Source organism: Dreissena polymorpha, chromosome 1 (genome assembly GCF_020536995.1).
Source record: "Dreissena polymorpha isolate Duluth1 chromosome 1, UMN_Dpol_1.0, whole genome shotgun sequence".
Taxonomy (NCBI): Eukaryota; Metazoa; Mollusca; class Bivalvia; order Myida; family Dreissenidae; genus Dreissena; species Dreissena polymorpha.
In genome coordinates, this window is record NC_068355.1 from 158,831,963 (window position 1) to 158,848,309 (window position 16,347).

The window sequence follows — 16,347 nt, forward strand, 5'->3', positions numbered from 1 at the left end:
AAGGGCAGAAACAAAAGACGTTTGTTAGGCGTAATTCGAGTAGGAAGTTTATGAATACGCTTATATGAAATTAATATTGGTTTCTCCAGTTCCGTTTACTAATTCATATTTATATCTACTGGCGCATAACAATGCAATTCGCAAACAATAAAAGTGTCGGCGCTTCAAATCGTTATAAAAAGAAACGGAAAATTCAGTCAATAGATTAAAACAAATTCGATGCGCTTCGTGTAACAGCCAGACATATGCGTCAATCTGAATTAAATTAATTTAATGGACTATGACATTCAATTAGTAAGAATGTGATTAAATGTTTTTTCACAGCTGACATGAACATATTCTGCTACAAAAGAAACGGGTTTAAAAATATAAGTCAACACTGACCTTTTAATTCAACCGTTTACGACGCGTGAAAAGGGCGCGCGGGAAGAATGCTGCCATCGGATTGCACGTATCCCTCTCTGGAAGAGATTGAGGGAACTGAGGATCTTTTAGATTTTGTAACGATAGCGGAGGAAAACCACGTGGACTATACTGGTCTGGAGTCGGTCCCGGAGCTGAAAGAGAGGCTGGTGCTAGAGTACTGGCGACGTAAAGGACGCAGACTTCATGTGGAGGTTCGTTACTTATGTATCTGTTGCTTATTACTAATAGTATTTGCCAGTGTCAAGAAGTTCTGTTCTTGCCGCACGTCTGCGAACTAAATATAATGTTGTCATATCTCATTTTGATGGTTAAGTTGTATACTATAATACTCTTTTTGCATTATCCTTAATAGTGTTGTTACATTAGGGTGTTCTTTATAAATGGAAACTATTTTCCTTGAAGTCAATATAAAAGATTAAGACAGTTCGTATACGATGGTAAAAATGCACCTTTTATAACCGATGGACATTATAAAAACCTGCTTGTAAAATACTACATGTGTATGCATATTTTATTTAACACAATTATGTTTCAGTTTATAACTTACAAGTATAATAATTATTTGGACCAATGCAGATTTGAATAAAAATCGCTCCATACCACTTTCATATGATTAATTTTAGTTCAAAAGCGAATGCACTTAAGCGCTACGAATAAGATCAAATCTAGTTCTAAGAATCATAGTAAAATGGGTTTTCTTCTTGAAACCCACAATTATTAAATAAGGTTTTGATTTACTTATATGCTAACAAGCCAGTTACAATACCAATAGTACACAGCGAGTTTTGCTGCGTCGGAAATAACCTAAACGTGCAAGGTTTGAGTGATTAAACTAACAGCCAAGCACCAGACAAAAATTACGATTGTCATAATCGGGAAAATTATTGCAATATACTGTTATCACCAGATCTTAGTTTTTTCTTCGCTAATGAGAATCTGGATTCAATTTTGAGTTTCGTTAGTAGTTTAAAAAGGTCGCCTTAATCATAGAACAATCAGAGTACCGGTACTTCGTTGTACAATTGTGATTAGAGACAGCTCTCTGTGATAAAAGAACGTTTAAATTATGTTAATGTTAACACACTTTTTATATTTGTATACGACTGTTACGATAGGAAAAACATTGTGAAAATTTTGTTTTAGATGCTCACACTTTTTTCCTTATTTCGACAAGTCTGTTTACAGTGTTGAAAACGCGTACAATTAGGATATAGAAAAGTATCATAGCATGATGAAACACGAATCTTGTTTCTTAGGCATTTTAATATGTATGTCATATTGTGGCATAACTACGGAGTACCGTTAGTGCCGTCGTGGTTACACATTAAAATCCAGAGGGCGAGAATGCGAGAACGTGATAGAACGATGGCGACAATGCGATGACGACAGTGCAGCAATACGATGGCGACAATCCGATAGTACGATGGCGAGAATGCGAGAACGCGATAGTACGACGACGACGATTCGACAATACGATGGCGACAGTGCGATGGTGCGATGGCGACAATGCGATAGTCATTTCGTACTGTCGCCATCGTATCATCGCATTGTCGCCATCTTACTATCGCATTGTCGCCATCGTATTGTCGCAATATCGTCATCGTATTGTCGCATTGTCGCCATCGTACTATCGCGTTCTCGCATTTTCGCCATCGTACTATCGCACTGTCGTATTGTCGCACTGTCGTCATCGTATTATCGCACTGTCGCCATCGTATTGTCGCAATGTCGTCATCGCACTGTCGAATTGTCGTCATCGTACCATCGCGTTCTCAAATCCTCGCCATCGTACTATCACATTACCGCCATCGTATGGTCGCAATGTCGTCATCGTATTGTCGCATTGTCGACATCGTACTATCGCGTTCTCGCATTCTCGCCCTCTGGATTTTAATGTGTAACCACGATGGCCCTAACGTATTCCGTAAATTACGGACATGATTGCCGAACATCAATGGTACAATTAAGATTGTTTTAAAACTGTTTTTGAGCATTCGGAAAGAAAACTTGATTAGTTGGTTCATTCATATTTGAAGTAAAAAAATAATTGGAAACAACTTTAGTTTTCTTGCATTTTTTAATAATGGCATTTGTTTTGGAATAACGTAAAACAAAAATATGACGACTATCTAAATTATGTATTCGACTCCGCGAGATCTAACGCGCGAACCATTGGGCAACACACCTTATCCCCGCCTCCTACCCACCCCGAACAAATCCTTTGCAATTCATAAATGTACATAATACACATAAATACACTTTTAAAAAATAGGTTTTTAGCGAGTAATATGTTTGTTGGTAGGGGACCTGTATAATGTAGATCCGTTTTGGAATCTACGAATTTCTTTTAAATTGCCAATATCACAACATGTCCTTTTGAATATTTAACCTTCATCGTTTTTAGTATACCAAGTAAACATTTCACATCGTCTTATGAGATTTATGAAAACACACACACACACACACACACTATTTTCTGTGCTTTGTCTTATAACTTATACTTTCTCTCAAGATGAATTGTACAGGCTCTTTTCTGCATCGACAAGTATCAATAACATACTTTATTACACATCAGCCGTTATTTGGCGCGGAATTTAGGCCAGCATGTAATGACGTATCTGTAAATTGACCAGAGAAAGGATGGCCAACATTAAACAACACGAGAGGTGCACTCTTAACGCTAAATTGCCGAGACCCATGAATAGGTTAGTACACTAATATATTGATGCAGAATAATACTAATAAACATAATATTGTGTTCCTGTATTTGAACCAGAATCGTTCGTTTACCAGCCGATTTTCTTCTTCTAAAACAAAAATCGACCTCGTTAACGAATTGTGTAAATGGTTTTAAAACATTTATAAATGCTCATTAATACCCGTGATAGAGGGGGGGGGGGGGATACGTCAACGTGATAATTACACACATGCAACCACATTGCCTTGCAATTATGTAAACTTTCTTTTAATTTGATATGGTCTGGTCCTACACTTATAACCAATAATACATTCTTAACTTAATAGTATAAATAGTATAATTTGAAAGACGATTTGCGGTTAACACTGAATTTAAATTATGAGTGTGTTAATATTTACTCCACAAAATTAAGTACAAATATTTTTCTTATTAAAATGTTATACTTAATGTTCTGCTAATCCTTAAAATAATCAAGACATGACGCCGGTACGTTCGACTTGTATTGGCAAGTCTTAAAACTGGAACAAGCGTATTTAAATATTAAGGCGGTCGCTAGTGTTTAATAATCAAAACATCCGATGGCAACTTAAACCTCGGGGAAAACCCGCCAGCTTGACTCTGCACATTTCTACCTCCTCAGACTTCCGCCTTCTTGTGTTTAAATACCGCACCCTTTGTTGTGTGGTGAATGCCAATTGTAATTGGACACCGCAAATACAAGCGATTGAATAATGCTTTAAATCAACAATCAATACTAGTACTACTACTACTACTACTACTACTACTACTACTACTACTACTACTACTACTACTACTACTACTACTACTACTACTACTACTACTACTGCTACTGCTACTTCTACTACTACTACTACTACTACTACTACTACTACTACTACTACTACTACTACTACTTCTACTACTACTACTACTACTACTACTACTACTACTACTACTACTACTACTACTACTACTACTACTACTACTACTACTACTACTACTACTACTACTACTACTACTACTACTACTACTACTACTACTTCTACTACTACTACTACTACTACTACTACTACTACTACTACTACTACTACTACTACTACTACTACTACTACTACTACTACTATTACTACTACTACTACTACTACTTCTTCTTTTACTACTACTACTACTACTCCTACTACTACTACTTCTACTACTACTACTACTACTACTACTACTACTACTACTACTACTACTACTACTACTACTACTACTACTACTACTACTTCTACTACTACTACTACTACTACTACTACTACTACTACTACTACTACTACTACTACTACTACTACTACTACTAGTGATGATGAATATGAATATGATGATGGTGATGATACTTTTTATTAGTAGTAGTATAAGTATATCATTACTATTTAAATGCATTCGAAACTAAAATATCATTTTATAAAGCTATAATTAAACAGTTCAATCAACATTAGTATCAATACACGTTGTTCGATGGTTATATGCACAGAATAAGCCGATTTTAAACAGAACGCTGTTATTTTCAAAGCAAGTACAGCTGGATTTAAAATTTGTCACCTCTTCCTTGTCAATAGATCAATATATTTTCAGTGCAAACATGTTATTTGAAACGAAAACAGTTCCCAATCAGATCTCAAATAATACCCGTGGTTCTAATCTGCGGCGGAAACAATGGAACAAAGGACTTGCTTGCACGGTAGAATCAATGTTCTTTTGAAATTGACACTCAAAACTTTGGCAGTCTTTGAACATAAATAATTCGTTTCATTATTTCATTTTTATAGATTATATCTGTAAAAATTGTATAAGAAAAGAAATAGCAACTATAATTTTGATATCGTTGCTAAAGAAATAATAAATCAGATCGCACCTTTTACACCAGAGGCGCACACGTATATTTATGAGGATTGTTCAAATAGTAACACTTTCTTACACTCTGTTCTATGATTGAAAAATCGTTTCTTAATTAATTAAAACGGCTTTAATTGTTTGATCATCATAAAATTAACATTTTAAAACCATGATAAAATCATCATTTCTAAAATGCAGGGTCATCTAACAGTTGGTAGATGAGGGGAGATTTGTCATTTGATACCCCTCCCCCCGCCGTAATGGGCGGTACGATGAAATGAAAAGTCATAGCACTGCTTAAAATTTAAATTACTATCAACAGCAACTTCAAACGAATAATTACACCGCAGAATGATATTGGTTGGAAACTAGAGAGCTTAAAGAAATACATCGCCAGCCTCATTTTAATTTTACTTGCATCAAAAGCAGTAAATATGTCATTAGAAGAGGACTAAGAAGACATAGCGGCCTCGCTTTAGCCCCTCATATTAAATTCGGAATGATTAAAGCCATTGACCAGTATTTAAGATGGCTGAATCACAACTCCGCAAACTAATTTTGTGAGCTACTACTATGGGTTTTTTTCATCTTTAAGTTCGCAGTCCGATATTTTTTACAGCATCTACGATGTTCTGAATTTTGCTAGGGATTTAAGAAATTATATTTTAACCATACTAATCATATTATACTTAAACTTGACAAAAAATAACTGATTTCGTTTGCAAGAATGTAATAGATCTCACAATGACCCTAATCATATCGATACGTTTAGAGATCGCCAGCCACGAACATTTTATTTTTTAAATCCACAATCCATTTAGTGAAATTGAAGCAATGTCTAGTTTAAACCTATATGTAAAGACTAGGAGTATCGAACGGTCTGAAGAAATACGTTTTACATTGAATACTAAACTTTTTATGTTATTGGTTTTATAATAGGAATGTATAGCGTACTGTACCCGGAAGTTTTCCAATCAACCAATCGCCATAGATATTTTGAATGCTAAGGCACGATCTGAAGTAATTGAATAGCTTTATACACGTCTCGCAATGCCACAATTTATGTAACACGTGCCAACCAAGCATAGTTAATAACATGTCGCTCACACAAATGCGTGATAAACTAACATGTGAAGCTACTTTGGTGTTTTGATTTTAAAATAAAAATGCTTCTTATGTAGATAAGAGTTTGGACTTTCCAGTCTCGTTTCCGGTACTACGATGCGACGTGATTATGATTAACACATGCCTTTGAAATGCTGAAAAGTATGTCTGTATTTACTTTAAAATTTCTGGAATAAGAACAGAACACAATCAGAACAGGGGAATACCTCTGAATGTAAGTGATCTCTGCAAAGATTAAAGAGTTCTAAATATATAAACAATATCGGAAATCTAAAAAAAAGACAATGGAACATATATTGACAGTAGAAGATATAGATGCGCTTGATGATATAGGGACGGCGTTTGAGATATGTGAGACGTATGATATCCCCACAGTGGGACTTGACACATTAGAAGACATTGTTAAACGTCTCAAAATGCATTACCTTGCCAGAAAACATGGCAGTTACAGGAAAATGGTATGTAGCTGTTGTACTATGGATAATCTCCTTTTTCTATTATAAACTTAAAGTGATATTATAGACATTTTTACTGTTGAATTGAGCTGAAAAGAATTAACAGGTCAAAAGAGTTAGTTAAAATGTGGTTACTTATCAATTATCTGCAAATCATCTTGCTACCGGTTGTTTATAAAAATATATTTTATATTCTTTATATTCGATATCTTACGTGACCCACCCAGTCCCGTAAGACGAAATGATCCTTAAAACAAAATTGTGTCTTTGTGTCGTATGAAGGAATCTTCACTAAAACTAAATTTAGGTTCACATCGTATATGCATGACCAGTTGTCAAACGAAAGTACGGTTGATATTCAAATGCATTATTTTTCTCTTTCCGGGATATTGTTTTAGTATGTTGATGCTGCATTAACAAATATAAGTGTATATGAAGTGAAAACACCAAAAATATACAACGGTTGCGATAGACACCTATAAACTGTTAGATGCCCATAATATCACTTTAAACTCGCAATTATATAAATGTTCATAAAATTGAAGTGATTTTGTTTAACACGTTTCTAATTTATCACGCTCTTTCTTTTCTTACAAAAGGTACTGTCGGAATCGGAAATAATTTTTCTGAACGATTCTAAACACGTACTAGTATTGAATAAAAATACAAGCATACACATAGGTGTATATTATAAGATTATGTCATATATTTTTGTGTTCATGTTGAAAGTTGTTTAATATACTCAAACATGTTGACTTATTAAAAAAAATAACAAAACAAATTCATTCCATAATAAACAACGACTGTAAATGAACTCCACTTAAACGATCGGTTCAAATTAAAAGTTGGTTATACATGTATTCGGACGACATGCTAACAGAAACGTACATATCGGTAATTTGACTGGTTGTTAACAATAAACGCGAAACCGGCATGATATGTGTATACATAAGAATTGACGGATTATCGCCTGTTTGAGTTTAAGCAATAATTTAGAGTTCTTCGTTAAAAGCAACCTTCATCGAAACGACAAAACGTTGGTTGCCGTACAAAATGCCAAAATAAATAGGCATGTTTTAGGAAAAGCATTTGTGGAACAATTTCCTTTATTTCGTGATCTTTTAATGAAGATTAAACAAGACATCCAAATGTGTTACTAAATAACCCAATATCCGTTGAAATGTATGGAGAACCTATTTTAAACTACCCACTTGTCTGTTAGAACGTGTTCTGATGTGGCTTATATTGATATTGCAAATAGAAGCACGTGTAAATGAGTTGTCTGAAGCATACATACAAGTTTTATGTTACTGCATTAATTGTATTTATATATGTTTAAATCTCAGTCAGTGACGAATTTAATTTAAATATTTAGTTGGTATTGTGTGTTGTTTAATAAGGAATGACCATAAAATCGTTCAAACAAATGATTGATTATATTTTATTAAAGCAGTTGCAGTTTTGCGTAATGAATATGTGTAAGCACAAAAGGAAGTTAAAATAAATATTTCTGTTTTACTTTTTATTAAAAATACCTTTTTTACCTTCCCATAATGAGCTTTGCCTCTCTTGATAAACGAGGCTGGCAATTTAATGTGGGCTACTAAATGAAACCATGTTGGATAAATGCTTTCAAAGCTTTAATTTTTATGAAATTCGATTCCGTTAAGAGAAATATGCAGTGTTGACAGAAATTAAAATTAAAAATGCACTCATGAAAACCTAAACGCTCACAATATTTCTAAATATGCGAACGAAACTATATCTTACTTTAGCATTAAACGATTTCTTGTTTATCATTTAAAATGGAAATGTTAAACCATTACTTATATTGGCAACTGCATGTTGTTATTTTTTAGCGTTGCTTAATAATGCAGACTTATAATCCATCTCACATAATTTTAACAGAAAAAAATGTTTCTACCAACATTCAAAATAATACCGATTCAACTCACCCTTGATAGATCAGCGAGTCCATGGCTCGTGATGGCAAGGAAGACAAAACTAAGCGACAACAATTGATCGAGATGTTCCAGAAACTGCTGCAGATAGTTCAGCCCTCCGATGAGTCCCACAATCAAAAGTTCGTGAACGACTTTCTCTCCAGCGACGGAACAACGGATAACATTCTGGAAGACTGCAACAAGCGCATTCGCGAGTTGGGAAAAGACGAGGCGGTCCTGCTGGTAGCAGGTATCAACTTTTTAAATGTTAAAACTTAAAACCATACTCGTTATCACTGGTATTGTTTGTAAATAAAGATTTATTATGTCAATGTTTACAATTTGTTTACCAAAAGTATTGCAAAATTTTGTAAGCTGTAACGTTGTGGTACTATTGAATCGAATTTGAATCGAATATCGATGCCTATCAATATATTTCTTAACGATGTATCATGTATTCCTAAGGTGAAACAAATGCAGGTAAAACAAGTTTCTTGAACCTGCTGTTTGGGATGGATATTCTCAAAGTTAGCGCGCTGTCGTGCACCTCCCTTATCACCTCTGTACGATACGGCCCGAGGCAACTGTTCAAGGTCATCTACAAGGACCAAAGCAAGCCCATTTTTGAGACGGAAAGCCTCGATACGTTTCACAATATCGCATTTCCTCGTGGGAAAGAGAGGGAGATAGATCACGGAGTGAAGGAAGCACGAGTCTATTTGCCATTAGATATTCTTAAGGTAATACACATGTCATTTATGTTCAAGCATAATGAACCTTAATAGTGTTATACATATTTAAGACGTTTTCTTATTTTTGAGCTAGCTGTGTGATATGGTATTGTTCCTATTTTTGTTTTAAATGTTGTTCACATGTATAAATTGTGTGTCGTATAATAAAAATGCAACCAAACAACTAATGCAGGGTGGCCTTGTTCTTACGGATTCACCGGGTATTGGCGAGAACGACTTTTTGGAAGACTATTTAATGGAGTACATAGCCGAGAATGACATACTCGGCTTCATCTACGTAATATTCTCCGACAATGCCGGTGGTGTTCAGGAAGACAGGGTATGCATCCGTTTATTTAATATAGTAATAAAACAGTTATGAAATAGAACGGAATTTCATAAACACATACATTTATAGAAGTTTTACTGTTGTTTTGAAATGATGTTTGCGGTCTGTAAAACTTGTTTTAAATCTATAAAATTGTATACATTACTTTATGAAAATTTAAAAAAACAATTATCAATTTGACAGTTTTGTGTTAGTGATATCAATGAATAATACTTACTGAACACACAAATGTAACCATATATGGACAATTGAAAATTAAAAAAGGGGGAATATCATTTCAGCTACTTCAATTACTAAAACTTGTTATGCAAGAGCAAAAGAAGAACGACAAAGCACTTCCGTTTGACCCCAAAGCCGCCCTGTTTGTAGCCAACAGATTCGATGCCGTTGAGGAATCGGCAAAAGAAACAGTCAAGGACCATATAACATCTAAACTGAAGAGCTGTTACCCGCAGTTCGACGACTCGAAAATCGTGTTCTTTTCCGCACATAATGCAAAACGCGATGTAACAGCTCACCCTGATTACATCAGCGATAACTTCCGGACTCTCCTCGACTCTCTCAGCAGGCTGTATTCGTATGTTACAGAACGCCGCCTCAGGATTTATTACAAGTAAGTTCTATTGTGTGTGTATTTATTGCGTCTGGAAACTCATTCATACATTAACTGAATATCTAAAATGAAGTGTGTTAGTTATATTCGTGCTTTTAATATACAATACCGTATTATATCAGCAGGATCGTCTTAGTAAGGACTACAGTTGCTAATGTTTGTATCTAATACAGATGGATTGAGCATGTTCTTCAACGAGTTAGCCATGTCATGAAATCAGCGACAACACGACTGGCTCTGTCACAACGAGCAAACACAGAACGATCTCGTAGACACAGGCATAGATTGGAGAAACTACAGACTGATACTGATGCCGTCATTAAGGAGTTGCGAGCGGAAGTTGTGGTTCAAACTAAGAAGATATCGCAGGAGCTTCACAGACATTTGCAACAACCGATGACAAAAATGCGCCTTACATCGTCGTGGAAAGACGGCGAAATACCACAGGTGACGTCCGAAATTCGTCACGCAAGTCACTGGTTATGGATCAAACAACGCGTAGACACAGCCTTTTACGACAGGGTATATACAGAACTTGAAGACTGGAGTTTTGAAAACAACACCATTGATACGATTGAAGCGGAAATAGTAGCATGCATCGAGACAAAACTTGGTGTTTTACAAGCTGAGATTACGTCATCGGAGAATTCGCTGAATACTACCAAACAGTCAACGGATTCCTCGGATAGCGACACCCGACGAATGTCACTTAAACGCATCAGTTTGAAACCAAGCCTGATTGAAATACCTGACAAATTACCTGTGAAATTAGCTCATAGAATTAAACCAATCTTTGCGTTTGGTAGGAAGAAGGAGACAATGAGATTCGAAAAAGATCCGGTGCAATGGGCGGGAAGGCGATCAGAAAAGTTGCTGTCACAGTTGTTGAAAAATAAGAAACAAAGCGGTAAGGGTCCATTAGACATTTTGCTGGAAGTTCTCATGCAAAGGCCTTCCGACCTGATTGATCTTCTTGAAGAAAAGATACCAACAATTATAAAAGCAAACGTAGGGCTATTGGATAAACTCGAAGAACTCGCCGTGGATCACAGGCGAGATGCGTATATGTATGAGAAAATGCTAGAAGAAATTGAAGGGCTGAAAACTGTACTCAAACATTACGGAGAAGGTTATGTTTTTGTGAATGATTTCAAACTTAGTGAAATCCGCATCATAACTGGCCAACTTGGAGACGGTAAGAGTCTCCATAAAACATTCCGCTCATTCTCCATGATAAAGGACGATGAACAAAGTATCGAAGGGCCTATCGCAAGAGATGCTCCCCACGGTCTGTGGACCTATTTGCACGCTGGGATTTTTCAGAGAGATGGGACGGAGAAGCCGATAACGATAAAATTGTACACGACAGCGTCCGGAATGAGTTGCAACCAACGCGAAGTCGCAAAACTGAGGTACATATTCTATATGTTTTTTAATGCAGAGTAAATAATTGCAAATAAAAATATTAACAAACAAACAAGGAACAAGTATCGGATTATGGGATTGTTGGGCGTGATAAATTAGCTAAATATCATTATAATAAACATCTAATTAAATGTTTTAAAGGAATAATTTAAAAGCCCGTAGATAAACATATTGTTTTTATACATACAAATTGAATACATTTGGAATTCATAATAAACATGCCATATTTTGTGTCTAATTACAGATCCCTCTTGAGTACAGACTCCCATCTGGCCGAGTTCTTGGGAATACACCATACCGATGCAATAATTCCTGCGTATATATTTGATCAAAGACTGGTGTCACTGTCGAAGTTTCTGAACAATTACGACAAACCGGACGATTATGTCCACAAAGTTTTGCTCGAAACAGCCAACGGACTGTTAAACCTCCATTCAATGGGGCTTGTACACATGGAGATTTCGCAACATACCATAACAGTAATGTTAATAAATTTACATCATATATTCAGTTGCTATAGGCAACATTTGTTATTTAAACCTTTTATTCTTCAATAATTGTTTTGACTGTTTTAATGTTTTGTTGTTGTAGTGTATTGTTTTTGTCCTTTATTACATAGTAATTTGACCACTTGACTTCAAAACAAATCTAAAGGATGTAAGCGAGACTTTCTTGATAAAACTTTTCATTATTCCTATATTTCATAATAAAACGATCTTTCTCATTGTTGAATAAACACATTTGCTTATGTTTTTACAACTTGTTGCCAATAGTTCGTTTTATATACAAGTTGATTCTGTTCACTAGGTCACAGAGAAAGGAGACGTAAAGCTTACAGGTGCGTGTGTACCAAGAAAGGCATCGTTCCCCATTGACGGTGAAGCAAAGGTGGGAAACTTCGTGTACCTGCCTCATGAGGTCTTGAACGATGAATTGTACATCACATCTGGAGACGTGTATGGGTTCGGACTGTTGATGTATGAACTGATGTACGATCGACAGGCGTTCGATGTTCAAAGGTCTTACAGAATTCGTGATTTTGTTCAAGACCTTAACCCTGAGGCCATGTTGCGTTTGGACCAGGATAGCGGGGGACTCCCCGGTACAGTTGTTCGCCTCGTCCAGATTTGTGTGAAGAAGTTGAATAGCGAAAGGTCAACGATCAACACTGTACTGAACCAACTTCAGGTAATCGGTGACGATCTGTCGAAAGCTTTCAGACGGTCAGTCAGAGAAACTAGCTGGAGCCCACCGAGAGGATTCTCTGGCAGAAATATGCATTGAAGATTTCAGCCAAAAAAAACAAACTCGATTTTTAACTGAAGGTGCCAGAATATATCTTACTTATCATATGCGCAAAGAAATAATACGCAAAGTCTTGTTATCCAGATACGTTCACGCTGTTGGTTTGTTTATGAAAACAATGTATTTTTATGTTTACAACATGTGGGGCTTAATGATAAACTACATGTATGAGTCATGTAGAATATTCCGTTATTGTTTCCTCAATTTCTGTTTTGCAATGACTATTTCGTTTGGAATTTTGTTTTACTACGCACTAATATGTATAACAAGAGCCACGATCTGTGAAAACCGGGCTCTATGCATGTGCTTGAAGTGGCGTCACAGATAAGCCTGTGCATTTCGTTAAAATATATTTTACGTTTAAAGGAAGTCTCTTCTTAACGAAAATCCAGGCCTAGCGAAAAGTGTCTGCACAGGATAATCTGGGACTGCGATTTACGGAAATGTTTTTAGTCCAGTTTTCCCAAAGCGAGGCGCATAATTAATCTTTTATAGATGTATAAACAAGGATGTGCATATCGACCTATGTCAAACTTAAACGCTTATTGCAATCATATACAACTCGCAATTTGTTTTATTTATGATGCGATTAATGATGGTTGTTTGTTGTACTTTTAAGATGAAATGTCATTTGTTAATACCAGTTTGCACAGATTAATCTATCTTGTAGTAACTAGACGTATATGAAGTTAGTAATCTGTGGTTTTTTTTTAAATTAAGTTATAATTATGTTGGCTCCTGTTTAACTTTTTTTACTCTATATATGTAAATTAAATGGTTCCGTAAGAATGGAATTGTATTATTACATGTTATTTTTTTTATATCTACCTTAAATGTTTTTTGTATGTTGATATGCTGAAAATAAACTTATTGTAAGTATTTATTTGTATCAAATGTTAATATTTGTTTAAAAATAGCTCAATTTCTATTGATGATTAGCCCACATAATCTTAATCCTGCTATTATTCTGTAAAATATTCATATACATGTGTCAAAAATCAACGATGAAAAAAGCATTATTGTTTTACTTTGTATTTTAAATATCTGATTTTAAAATTTCTGTAATTTGACTCAAACCTCATCCTAACGTAAAGAGACATCAGCGGACCGCGCAATGAAAATTTCTTAAAGGGATCTTTTCACGCTTTGGTAAATTGACAAAATTGAAAAAGGTTGTTTCAGATTCGCAAATTTTCGTTTTAGTTATGATATTTGTGAGGAAACAGTAATACTAAACATTTACCATGGTCTAATATAGCCATTATATGCATCTTTTGACGATTTTAAAACCTAAAAATTATAAAGCGTTGCAACGCGAACCGATTGAATAATTTGGAGAGTTCTGTTTTTGTCGTTAAATTTTGTGAAACTACGAAGATTGCTTATATAAGGTATAAAATACGTCAAGTAAATGTACACGGCGGAATAGCTCAGTAGGCTAAAGCGTTTTTACTTCAGGACTCTGGCAGGACTCCAGGGGTCACTGGTTCGAAACCTGGTCCGGGCAATGTTCTTTTCCTTTTTTTTAATTTTATTCTTGATTTTTTACTGGAGCTTTTACGATCCAATGTTTACATTTATCGATATAAAGCATTTAATGAATAAGTTAAAAAATGCCAAAATCTGTGAAAAGGCACCTTTAAGGCACATTTCAGTATTAAGCAATATAATTATGCAATAGTTTACCTAGCCAAAGTACTTATAATTAAGTTTGTTTAGTTTTTAAGTTTTGCGATAATAACAAGTGTGCTTTTTTTGATCTACTTAAAGCGACTATAAACTATTTTTATGGTCGATAATTTATTGTTTCAAACTTAAATAAACACAAAAATATGAACGAGGCATGGGAAGTGTAAATAATATTGTTTACTTAAATGAAATTCAAAACGCAACAATTAACGCTGATGTGAATGAATGAGATTTCTACTTGAAAAAATACAAACATTTGCAATTGTATAAAAGTCTAATTTCGTAGATTGTCTGTGTAGCCAGTTCTTATGAAATTGTGTTACTTGTTATTTATGAACGTTTTATTTGATCTTAAAATATCCTTAAGCTGGTATATACTGGCTCTCAGCGTTACATCATATTCCACTGAGTTATTAAAAGGTTTGAAAGGCAGTGTTTTTGTTGCATTATTTGAGTGATATTAATAGCTTGTACATACAAACCAAACGAACGGAAAAGCATACTTGTTTAATCTGACGCTTTTTTGCAAAAGTAAAACTTAAATCAAAATGACAAGGCATATCAAATGCATAAACAGATGAAACGTGATAATAAATCACTAGATTTCCGAAAATACCTGGTAAGACATGAGAGCACCCGGTGTATCGTATTTTAATACTGTGAGCAGCGTCATGCAATAAAGATACGGAAAATCGCGCAATCTTGTCAGGAGGTAGCCGTACGCTATAAAGAAGCAAGGTTTCGTGGTTTAATTAGCAAAATGGGTAGCTTCTGACCGCACTGCGCAGCCTGGTCTAAAGCTACGCCGGCCGCATAAGACCTATTTTCGCACGAAAGGTCAAATACAAGCAATCACTTTTTCGTCATGTACACCCAACTTCAAACAAATATATATCAACACAATAACAAAAACAATTGCAATAAACCAGGAGTTAGTATTGTTTGCTTTATTGCTTTTTTTAAATACTAATTTAAATTGTATGGATTGATATCATACACGTGTGTATCTGCGATTAATTCTGGACCAAGTGTGAGGTTCGTTGCAACTTTCAAACAGTACCAATCCCCTATGATTTGCATATACCTTTTCACGTCGTTCCAAGCCGGTGACCAATCTTTAAAGAGTGTTTATGGTAAATGAAGTGCTATAAGTGGTGTCATGTGTTGTATAGGCAATTAGTCATTGGTCTTAAACATAGATTGATTACAAATAATTGTGCGTACAGTGTCGTACCAGATCAGGGACGACACGTTACGCTTTATGGAATTTTTCATTTATAGAAAGTCTCTGAAAGAAAATCCTTTTGAGGCGGAAAGTGTCGTCCCTGAATAAAATGTGCGGACTAAATATGCTAATCTGGGGCGACCCTTCACGCACGTGCGTTTAGCCCAGTTTTCCTTAAACGATGCTTCACTGGCCGTGAAAATATTATTGTGGAGCCGTGATCTTAATATAACTAAAGAGCTGTTCTGAGAAAATAGAAGATTAATTGATAGTTTGGCATGCTCAAGATCTTTGAATAAAATATTCCAATACGTTTAAATGTATTTATATAACTTCAACTTCTAATGCGTAGCAAGCGTGTGTTTTGTGCAATACTTATCGTGATTATAGTGCCAGTACATCGTATTAATTAACACGAAACGCGATTTTAAAAAGATAAAAAATACGAATCCTGGTTGAATAAAGTACCGGGGGTACTTGCTAAAACG

General features: G+C 35.2%; 2 protein-coding genes across 2 annotated transcripts; both read left to right on the forward strand.

Moving 5' to 3' along the window:
- Positions 1-239: 239 nt before the first annotated feature.
- On the forward strand, positions 240-9,304 carry LOC127861003 (uncharacterized). Its single transcript, XM_052399376.1, has 3 exons — positions 240-617; positions 8,544-8,772; positions 8,988-9,304. Exons 1-3 carry the CDS (start codon positions 432-434, stop codon positions 9,302-9,304), a joined length of 732 nt encoding a protein of 243 aa, XP_052255336.1. The 5' UTR covers positions 240-431.
- Positions 9,305-9,456: 152 nt separating this feature from the next.
- Positions 9,457-13,032, forward strand: LOC127857992 (uncharacterized). The gene is made up of 5 exons (XM_052394822.1): positions 9,457-9,593; positions 9,884-10,215; positions 10,389-11,627; positions 11,885-12,119; positions 12,448-13,032. The coding sequence occupies exons 1-5, from the start codon at positions 9,510-9,512 to the stop codon at positions 12,922-12,924; spliced, it is 2,367 nt and encodes a 788-aa protein (XP_052250782.1). The 5' UTR covers positions 9,457-9,509; the 3' UTR covers positions 12,925-13,032.
- The last annotated feature ends 3,315 nt before the right edge of the window (positions 13,033-16,347 follow it).

Bases quoted from the DNA above. Each gene is read 5' to 3' on its own strand.
- LOC127861003 (XM_052399376.1), top strand. From the start codon at position 432: ATGCTGCCATCGGATTGCACGTATCCCTCTCTGGAAGAGATTGAGGGA. The intron at 618-8,543 runs GTTCGTTACTTA...CACCCTTGATAG, and splicing joins GACGCAGACTTCATGTGGAG to ATCAGCGAGTCCATGGCTCG. The intron at 8,773-8,987 runs GTATCAACTTTT...TGTATTCCTAAG, and splicing joins GGCGGTCCTGCTGGTAGCAG to GTGAAACAAATGCAGGTAAA.
- LOC127857992 (XM_052394822.1), top strand. From the start codon at position 9,510: ATGGAGTACATAGCCGAGAATGACATACTCGGCTTCATCTACGTAATA. The intron at 10,216-10,388 runs GTAAGTTCTATT...TATCTAATACAG, and splicing joins CGCCTCAGGATTTATTACAA to ATGGATTGAGCATGTTCTTC. The intron at 12,120-12,447 runs GTAATGTTAATA...TCTGTTCACTAG, and splicing joins TTTCGCAACATACCATAACA to GTCACAGAGAAAGGAGACGT.